The sequence below is a fragment of the Meleagris gallopavo genome, chromosome 1 (assembly GCF_000146605.3).
Source record: "Meleagris gallopavo isolate NT-WF06-2002-E0010 breed Aviagen turkey brand Nicholas breeding stock chromosome 1, Turkey_5.1, whole genome shotgun sequence".
Taxonomy (NCBI): domain Eukaryota; kingdom Metazoa; phylum Chordata; class Aves; order Galliformes; family Phasianidae; genus Meleagris; species Meleagris gallopavo.
Window position 1 is genome coordinate 47,959,739 of NC_015011.2, and position 10,556 is coordinate 47,970,294.

Below are 10,556 nucleotides of genomic sequence, written 5' to 3' on the forward strand. Positions count from 1 at the left end.
CGTGGGTGGCGGAGGAGCGGCGCCTTTCGCGGGGTGGGCGCGCATGCGCAGAAGCGAGAGACACCCTCCGCACACACACCGGCATCTCGCCTTCGGCAACCGTTGGCGGCTGTGGAGACGGTGTAGCTGCGAAGTGCCCTTGCTAGCCCTGATCTCCGTGGGCCCAGGCCCGCCGCTGGGGAGCTGTATCATAACGATGGTTGCTGTGGGGCGAGGCCCGCCGCTGGCAGGCAGATCCCTAAATATTCCTCGTCTAGAGCCCGGGATCGCCGTGCTCACACGGCCTGGATTTAATCTCCCTCTGCCCTACATTGCAGTGCGGCCGCTCCAGATAGCGTGAGCAGCCAGGAGGGACATCAGCTACCCTCAGCGGTCCTGGTAGGGCCTGCCTCCTATTCCAACAGCAGAGATTCGTGCTGGGATTTAAGCTTCTGAAGGCGCACGGAGATGTGTGTATGCCAAGTTCATCGCTCAGAGCACAGGCAGAGCGTGAGGAGCTTCTGCCGAACAACCAAGCTCGGAGAAGTGACAGCACCACAGACACAGGCCTCTGCTGTCAGCAGCTGCTGCCTCCTGAAGGCTCTTGCTGAAGGCTGGCTGCAGCAAACCTGCCCGGTGCTGCGAGCAGCTGGAGGAACGGGCACACAGCCCCTCTGCAAGAGCCCCAGCTGCACCCTGCAGCACCACGGCTGAAAGGGTAGGAAGGTTCCACCTTGAAAGGGCCCTATTCCTCCCAGAAGACAGTAATGCTGCCTTGGTTCTTCTGCAGACCTCCAGGGCAAAGGCTTCAGAAGTAACTTCAGACATCGCGGTTTCTAAGCACAGCTTGATTTGACCCTTTCTAATAAACCTCAGCGGTCACTGAGACACAAAATCAGGTCTGAATTCCTCTCTGCGTGCCCCAGAAAAAAGGGACAGGATTGGAAGTGACGTGTGGTAGGTGCTCCCCACTGATACCTCATTGCAGCAAGCCCTTGTCCAACTCAGAGGGACATGGAGCACACACTACCCAACATACCAGCTGCTTCTCTTGCATAGGCTGGAGACAGAATCTCCTTGACGATGCCAGCTCACATGGAAGGCCACCTGGTGAATGTAGGATGCTGGAGCAGTGTGGGTTAACGTATCATTGCAGCTGATAAACCCAGCTGCAAAAGCATGCAGAACAGGTCATGCTCCATTGCCTGGTGTGCTCCAGGGCTGCCACGTGCCTTTCACAGGCTCCTTCTGCCTTGCCAAGCTCAGCTGGCAGAAGAAATAATCATATGAGTGGAAGGGGGATGGCACTTCACATGGGACAATGAAAGACAGATGTCAGACCACACAGGACAGAGGCAGCACATGGAGCTCAGCAAGGGGCAAGTAAAGGTTTACAGTAAAGCCTTTGCCCAGAAAACAGCTAAATGGTAGGTGGTAACAAGAACACAACCTAGCAAGGCTGGGAAGCAGCAGCTTCTTATGAATAGGGTGAGGGGACTTGGCCAAAGTGGGGCAGGCTGCAGGCTCCCCATTCAGCTACAGCTCTCTGGGTTGCTTTGTTCCATTGTTGTTGCAGCTGGAGGCCCCCAGGGATGATGCTATGTGTCAGTACAGTACATAGCTCCTTCAAGGAATGTGCTCTGTGTGCATCCCCCCCCCACAGATCTAAATGGCAGCTACTTTGCTGGGTGATGTCTGTGTGAATGGAGGTTGCTACATCCAGTCAGCATCCTTTCCTCCAGGGATTTTCCCTTTAGACTGATCACGCTCTTTCTCCAGCCCATTTCCACCCCAGCTAAGTAGCTGCTGAAGCTAAAGTTCACTCTACACTGCCACTGCCTCGTGACTCTGTTTGGGGAGGGTTCGGCCTGCACAATGTTAGCTTTTCTGCCCGAGGGCAGGAGGTCCTGGGGAGCATTCCTGTGGGTTCCCTCTCACAGCACCCTGCCCAGGCGTCGGCTCTGCCCCACCAGCAAGGAGGGAGGTTGCTCTGAGAGCTTTTCCTCACTGCTTTAGGGGAGTAGGGATTCAAGTTGCTGCCAGCACAAAGTGGACGTTGCTCCATCAGCTGTACCTTCCTGGTTGAGTTGGGATCTGCCTGGATCTTTACACTTGGTATTTTGCTCTGCAGCCGAGGAGGAAGAGAGGGGGACAATGAGATGTGAGGAGAGGAATGCAGTGGCCTTGGCTGTCACTGTCGGGGACAGATGATGCAGAACAGCCCAGCTTTGATGCAGCAGGGAGGGAAGAAGAAAGTAGCTCAGTGCTAAGCACAGGGTGGGACATGTCCAGCAAGCTCTACTGGGAGGTCTGAAGCCTCATTTCAGACACAGGGACAAGACCCAGCAAAAACAGAGGGGTGTGTAGATATGGAGACCTGGGAGGGAGAACAGAACTTTGTGAGAAGTGGGATGTGATGGGAACACTGGCCACAGGAGGGAAGCAGCATAATAATCACAATTCTGAGGGTTACATGAGGTGATGCTAAGAGGCAGGGTGGTCCCAGAACTGAAGAGGAAAGCTGCCACAAGACAGCAACCTCAGCTGCCAAATAAGCCACATTCAGTTAAAATGAAATTATTCCCTCTGCAAATCATTGATCCCCAACGGCCCCTACTCCTACTTGCCAGACAGACCAATCTTGCCAGCAGCCCCCCGTTGGATTAGTTCAATCCACCTAGCTGTGGAGACCAGAGGTCCCAAAGGGCCAGCCATACTTCAGCAGAGCCCACAGCAAGGCTCTGTGCCATGTGAGCCACTTCTGTCCATTACTGCTGCCTCCCAGCCAGGTCTGCTTTCCACATGGGCATCAGTCAGCCCTGAAAACATGACCTGCTTCACAGCATGTGGTATGTAAGCACACCAGGTAAAGCATACCAGTCAAAGTCTCAGGAAAGGAGTGAGCCAAGCAAGCTCACAGATGGGAGCGACAGAGTACTGTAATAAAATAAGCCTCTAGAAGGTATGGGCATTTCCCCTTGCCTTTTCTCACAAAGTTTGCTGTATTTCAGCGGGTGTTGGCAGCTGCTTTATTGCCACAGCATTCTTCTTTCCTGTTGGCAATCAGGGCAAAAGGAAAGCTCCCCTTCGCACTGTGGGCCTGGCTTTTCTGCTCCCAGCTTGGGTCACACTCCCCCTCAAGACTGCCGAGCTTCCTGCCTTGTCCTCTGGCAGCTCCCTGCCCAACAGTCAACTCAGTGGGGGTTCTTTTTGGTGAGTTCAACTTGCTCGTGCCTGGACATGAGTGTGTGGTGTCGAGGTGTTCCCACACACTTCACTAGCACTTGGCAGCAAACATTACAACACAACAACCAAAAAACAGTTTGCCAAGGGCATGTGACATCCCATCCAAATCCATCAAGTCCGTAAGTTATGTGATGGGCGCTTGGAGCGTGCCCAACAGGAGAGAATCGGTCAGCCCGGCAGAAGCACAGACTAAACAACTTTTTGGATCATTTCCATTTGTTTTCTCGGAGGCTGCACAAAGAGTGGAAAAGCCTAGGAGTACCCAAGTGCTCTTGCAAAGAAAACACATTTGCTTTGTTCTGTACCCCAGCTTCCAACCGATAAACAACTGCAGCATCATGCACAAAGTTTGCACAGAATCAGCCAGCTGGGCACCCCACCCCAGGCAGTGCACATCTGGGGAGCAGTAGTGTCCAGAGACTGAGCACTCATTAACTATTAGATAGGACAGACAGAAATCCTGGAAGTTACTCCTATGTGAGCAAAAAGGTTTGTACCCAATTCTTCTCTGTGCAGAAAGCTTTCAAGAAGTAGCTTAGATTAAAAGGATCAGGAGCTCAGCACTCCTGATGGATTTTGTAATCATTGCATCAGTGCTGTTTTATTCCTAGCTGCACGCCACACTCAGTCCCAGCACTCCCCAGCTCACTTGGTGAGAAAGCACACCCTTGAAAAGTTTGCAGTGAACAAAATTCTGCCCCCTTCTCGCATTGCAATTTAAAGAGAAAAAACCAGACCCCTAAGCATTCCCTCCGTCCTACCTGTCATTTTGTTGGTCCAGGGTAAGGAGTACTCCAGCAGAGACTTCAGGACTTCGGGAAAGTCCAGGGCGGCAGGGCCCCCAGGGCTGTCGCAGACTGACATGTCCTGCGCCGGGACTGCTTTAGAGAGGCCAATGGAGTGCCAGCAGCCTGACCGCCAGTGCCGCAACCCACTCGCCTGGACCTCACGAGAGGGGTTTGGAGGCACCCGAAGCAGGCTTTGCCAAATAACTCCGGCTGAGAAAACCCGAGGAGGAAGGGAAGCAGCTTGGTGGAGATGCAGTTTGCCCAGCTGTCTTCACCTCCCCCACTCCCACTCTGAAGTGGCCAATTGTGGAAATCGCTTGCAGCCTAGCAGGGCTGGGCCGGGCTGCTGGCCAGCACGGTTTTACAGGGCCTCTCGCAGCCAATCCGACTGCGAAGAACTGGGCCAGTTATCTAACTTTGAAAAGGCAGCACCCTTTTCTTGCCCAAGGTGTTATAATAAATACAAACGCTGTGAAGAAAAAAAAAAGCGCGTGCACAGTCAGGGTGCACACGTTGGCTGTGAGCACAGCAGCAAATGGATCTGTGGAGCTACGAGCTGCCCACCCTGCCCCACAGAGACGTACACACCGTGCCTGCATCTGCCTGCTAACTTTCCAGCTGTCAGGGAGGCAGATAGTACCTGTTTTTCTATGATGTAACACTTACTGTGTGTCCATGCTAAGTCCCTACTGATTAACGGCAAAAGGCATCTTCCTTATCAAGTCTGCATCAGGCACAAGTGCAGAATTTCTCTTCAGAAACGACACAGAGTTTTATTGGAAATCCAATAAAATGATGTGAGGCAAGTTCATGTACCCTGAGAATACTCTGATAACAGCTGGTTAGGTAAGATCTTCAGCATGCAAGCCCCTTCTATAAATGAAGGATTTGTTTTAGTATGGAGGGATGGACAGGAGACAGGAGGAAAAAAGTCTGCTCTTCTTTATGGGGATCTGGCTTGGCAAGGAGCAGCTTACATGTGCTGGGGTCTTCTCTTGCTGAGTGTGATAATCAGAACAGAAGTGCCTTTGTTTCTTTTTGCTCCTGTCTTGCAGTGGTTTGAGTCATAGAATCACAAGGTTGGAAAAGACCTCCAAGGTCATCTAGTCCAGCTATCCTGCTATTGCCAGTACTTCCTCACTAAACCATGTCCCTTAGTACAACATAAGTGTTTGTTAAACACCTCCAGGGATGGTGACTCCACCACCTCCATTGTCAGCCTGTGCCAGTGCCTGACCACTCTTTCGGAGAAGAAATTTTTCCTAATATCCAACCTGAACCTCCACTGGTGTGACTTGAGGTTATTCCCTCTAGTCCTGTTGCTGACATTTATTGCTTTGGCAAATTAGGTTTGTTGGGAGGAAACTGTCACTTAAGATCTTGAATTCTTAAATTTCAGTGGACATTTACAAGTTACTGTGTATAGAGCTGAGAAGGCACATCTCATCTTGTGTTTGCGATGTCCACAAAATCTCCTGCCAACACCGTGTGTCCTTCTTGATCACAACCAATTGAAAATCAAGCTGTCAATCAGGAGAAGGTTTTACATGGGCAGTGATAGGTTTTAAACTAAAAGAGAGGAGATTTAGATTAGATATTAAGAGGAAATTCTTAATTCAGAGGCTAGTGAGGCACTGACACAGGCTGCCCAGAGAGCTGTGGTGCCCCATCCCTGGAGGTTCAAGGCCAGGATGGACGGGGCCATGGGCAGCCCTGCCTATGGCATGGGGGTGGAACTGAGTGGGCTTTAAGGTCTCTTCCAACCCAACCATTCTGTGATTCTATGAAGAACTTGGTAACATCACTGGTAGGATGCATCAACACTGCCCCAACATCCAGCCCCGGAGAAACAGAAATCATTCTATGGACTAACATCACAGCAGTGCAGAGCATCCACCTGCCCTCATGTCCCTGACATGGAGAAAGCTTGAGCTGCTTTAGTGAATGGAGTTGAAATGTTGGCTCTGTGTCATCATGGAGAACTGTGGGCATGGCCATAGATTGCATAATTTGTTCTGGCTGCACTGTTACAGATCAGTTCATTATTTTCACTGTAATTCCATGTGAGTGGAGCTCTCAGCAGCTTTTTCCATCACTCAGAAGCCTGGTCAGCTACTCACAGCAGATTTTCTCACACACTTGACCAGCCACAGTCAACCTTCACTGGCTCTAAATGGGTGGCCACAGAGAAGGGTACATTGAACATGACATAGAGAGCCAGACTCTAGGAACAACTATTTAAATTGCAGAAGCCAGGGATATGTTCATTTTAAAACCCTAATTCTCCTGCTGTCTTTGCAGGGATCTTTCTACAGGCCCAAAGTGCAGCAGGAATTGCAGAGCACCTGCTGCAGGGGTCATCTGCCTTCCTGACACCCTGAGGCTCCAAGGAATTATTTTGTACATTTGGACTTCTCTGATACAGCTCTGTTTATTGCAAGGAGCTGGGTGAGAAGGCTCCTTATACAGATCTAAATGTTACCAACTTTCCCTCAGCTCCAGGAATGCTCCCTCGGTCTCTTCAAAGGGCCACATCAGTAGAACTTCTGGAGCTGCCTTTCTGCTGCCTTCCCTCATGCCAGTCTTTCACAGCCAATCTCAGTCCCAAAACATGAGACAGTGGCATGCCTGGGTACCTCCCTGGGCAGGAACTCCTGAAAATTGTCTTTTGGGTCTTGTACTGTGTGGTGGCATCTGGCTGCACACTGTGAGGCTGCAGTTTCGTAAGGGAGCTTAGTTGTATGTTATGAGAGCACAGCTTATGGGGAGCCCACCAGCAGCAAGGATATTTGACAAAAGTGCAGCATTAATGGTTATTATTACTAATTGCTATCTCGGCTTCCTCAGATGAAATGAAAGGTTGGCTCAGTAATCCAGTGGGATGTTTTCTCTTAGAAAATAAACAACATTTTTGTCTGATTTGATAAGGACACGAAGCTTACACAACAGTTGTTGTGTAGTCCATCCCCTCTATCTATTCACCCCTCCCTTACCCACAACACACTATCCACTTTGACAAAGGGATAAATACATTTAAGTATATTTTTTCTACTGGACAGATAAGCTAGGAAGAAGAGAGTCAAATTAATGACTCCTCAGCAAGAAAACTGCTGGTTTTTATTCTGTTTGATCTGGGGAACGTGTATTGGTAGCTGAGACCCCAAATCATATATTGCCCCTGGCAGGCAATAGTGTGGGTCCAGGCAAAGCCCGCAGTACTGAGAGGACTTTGAGGTGACAGATAAGGTTTGCTGCTCTTCTGAGGTATACCTGGAAATAAGGATAAAAGCCTGCAGAAACCCTTAGAAGATTTACAAGCCCTGCTGCTCTTGAAACAGCTTTCTTTTTTCAGCCACTTGAGAGCATCCACTTTGGCAGCACAGCCATTATTTGGAAATTTCCATATCACCTCACACGGTCTTCTCTTGCAGGTCTTGCAGATCAAACCTACTCCCCATGGTCTGGGTGGAGGCTCCAGCCCCAATTCTTTCATAAAACCCAGCCTGTTAAATGGTTTCCTCTTTCTTCTCTTGCCCAAGCAAACCCTTTGCCAGAGGTCAGTCACTGCCTCTTTCCAGACATCCGTAATTTTTTTTCCCATGCTAGCTCCTAGGACAAATAAATACTGTGCTCCAATGAGAGCCTCCACTGGGGAACTTAACTATTTTTTTGCATAGTGCATTGGGCTTAGTAGGTGTTCTTTTTTCACTTTGGCAGGGACTGGCAGGATAAATTTTACCACGACCTTTCTGAAAGAATGTCTGCCCACATCCTGGAGTCTCTTCTATAGTCTCAAGATGCTGCTGCTAGTGGACAGGTGCATGAAATACATGCATAAAACCCTTTTTGATGGTAGCAATGTGGAATATGGACAGGCAGGTTTGATGAGGTATTATGCTGAGCTCTCTTCCCACCTTCTAATGGGCCACTTCTTCCCCAGACAGGTCATTGCATACATTCACATGTACGCATGCCTGTATACCTGCATGGAGGAGGGCTGGTGAGTGATTCATGTACCTGAAGAAGGACAGATCGCTGCTGCAAGCCCCTCTATTTGTATCCCCTGGTGCTGGCCCAGCCCTGGCACAGCCTTCAGTACCCATACCTCCCCAGTGCAGGGATACAGCCCACTGCAGCCAGCAGCTTTGCTTTCTTCGCAAGCCAGGGCACCTCCTGCAGCCCTATCAACAGCACTGGGAACCCCGAGCAAACAGCACAGCTGAGCAGAAGGAATCGCCTACATCTCCTGCCTGAGGCAAAAAGTATTTCTAAAAACTAGTTTCCCAAAATGTGTGCCAAAAGCTAATGAGCTTTTCCTTCCCACCCTGCTGCCAAGACATGCCCAACTCTTAGGGTGCTCACACAGCAGCCAGGCTCACGGCATCTTTGTTGTTCTGCATGTGGCCTTCCCTGTGTGATCTGATTTGCCAGAAAAGTAGGTGCTAGGCAGGGAGATAACGTGAGAAGGACTCAGGGTCACCAAAGGTTGTGCTGCCCTACGCAGGAAGGACACCTAAAGCTGCTTTTATGCATTTCCCTGTTCCAGAAATACTCAGGGAGCCTAGGCAGAGCTGGCTTTGGGAGCTCTCCAAGCCTTTGCTTTATCAGACCCTTGGCAGGAGGCAGAGCCCAGGAGATGCCAAGAGCAACAAAAAACAAGGGTGTTTAAGGAAGGATGGGGAAATCCAAGGACAGCAATTGCTGGGTCTCTGCCAGGGTCTGTGGAAGATGGTTGGGTGGGATGGCAAGGAAGATGCATGTTCCTGCAGCCACTTCTCAAAAGAGAGGCTGGCTGTAAGTGATCTCAGCCATCCCTTGGCCAACCCATCCCAGACTCACTCACCTTTCCCAGGAACTATGTGACCCCTAGTAGGAGAAGGAACCCTGCAGCGCTGCGGCCCAAGAGGTCAGAACCCAATAGATAGATAAGAGTTAGCTTGAGTCTGGGGAAGAACACAAGCTGAAAGAAAATAGCCAGTCTCACAAGAAGCCTGGAAAGCTTGGCTACAGTTGATCCCCAAAAGCCACGATATAAATGCCTACTTTTCCAACAAGACACAATCTAGTCTGCTGAAAGTCTCTCTTGAAAATCCACTTCTGCACTGGATCCCTACATCCGGCAACTTTGTAGGTATCTTCAAGCCATTCGGCTGAGGAAAACAGAGGCCATCTGACTCCCTGGAACTAGGACTCTCTGTCTCTGCTGCTAAGCTTTGCTGGGGTACAAACAGGGGAGCGTGCCTTAGTATTCAATTACAGAAAGTATGCAGCTTTTCATCCTCCCTGACTGTCCGCCTGGAGGGCCCCAGCACTACTGAAGGCCCACAACTAAATCAGAGAGAGGAAATCCACAGAGAAACGCATGGAAAAGCACCTGCAGCACTGAGTGTTTTTCTGGTTCCAAGCAAGCCAAATCTACTCTGGCATCTGGGTTTAGAGATTTCCATCTCAATCCTTGGTAAATGTCATTTTTGGGAGGATTATCCCAGATGATAACAAATAACCCTATTTCCTGGAACACTGCTGTCTATACCTCACAAGGCTCTCAAGAAAAAAAAAAGAAAAAAAAAGAAAAAAAAAGAAAAAAAAGAAAAAAAAAGAAAAGAAAAGAAAAGAAAAGAAAAGAAGCTTTCTGAGGAGCTGCTAACCATAAGCTAAACCACAGAGAGGAGCACTCTTGAAGGGCAATCTCAGGAGCTGTTGCAGAGGGTACTGAGTAAATCAGAGCTGTCATCCTGTCTGTTCCCTGCTCTTATCCCAGCTGCAGCTGGATCTGCTTTTGGGAAACAACATCCCTACCCTGGGGGCACTGGGACCTGCTGCTCCTGCCAGGAGGGGGAACTGCAGAGAAGCAGAAAGCAAGAATCCAGCCACTGTGAGGGAGAGAAGTTAATGGGAACAGATGGGCTCTGGCCACTCCCCTCCCATCCTGGGGATCAAGGGGTGAGGCTGGCGGAGACATAGGACAGAGCACCTGAGCAGCACCCATAGCTTTCCAGGGGGAAAGAAGACCTACGCCCAGACTCACCCTGTAGGTGCCTATCCATCTGTTCTGCACCTTCATTTGCCTTGCACAAATAACTGTCTGCTCCAGCCTGCATTCCTGCAGCCTTTCCTCCTCCATTTCTCTTCATACCAGTCACTTCCATCCAGCCTTGCCTCTCTCCTTTACTATTTAGCACATCACTTTTTGCCCAGTGTTTTCCTCACCACGTGCCCTACAGCATTACCTACTCTGTGCCCTCCTCCCTGGCCAGCGACCCACACACCTCAACAAGTTCCAGCTCCCTCAGGGCACAGATCATCTGCTGCTCTCCTTGCGCAGGCATGATGCAATATGCTCCCATTCTTGGTTGCGATGGTGGCTACAATTAACAGTGATGACCATGTTTACATCACCGCTGTCACTGCCCAGAAATGTTTCCTTGTTTCCCTGTAGTGTGGGAAGACAGACTCAGTCACAAAACTGCTTAGGAATTCCATCTGCAACTTAGGGACTTTGGAAGGCAACCTGCCTCTGCCATACTGCTGCATCGTGTCATT

At 50.0% G+C, this 10,556-nt stretch overlaps 1 protein-coding gene across 2 annotated transcripts in view; it reads right to left on the minus strand.

Moving 5' to 3' along the window:
- Positions 1 to 4,307, minus strand: part of TEF (TEF transcription factor, PAR bZIP family member) — a 19,456-nt gene extending 15,149 nt beyond the window's left edge. For both annotated transcript variants that reach the window (XM_003202295.4, XM_010710464.3), the window contains exon 1: positions 3,987 to 4,307. In XM_003202295.4, coding sequence (XP_003202343.1) covers positions 3,987 to 4,089 — 103 coding nt within the window. In that variant the 5' untranslated portion in view covers positions 4,090 to 4,307. The remainder of the gene's footprint in view (positions 1 to 3,986) is intronic.
- Between the last annotated feature and the right edge of the window lie 6,249 nt (positions 4,308 to 10,556).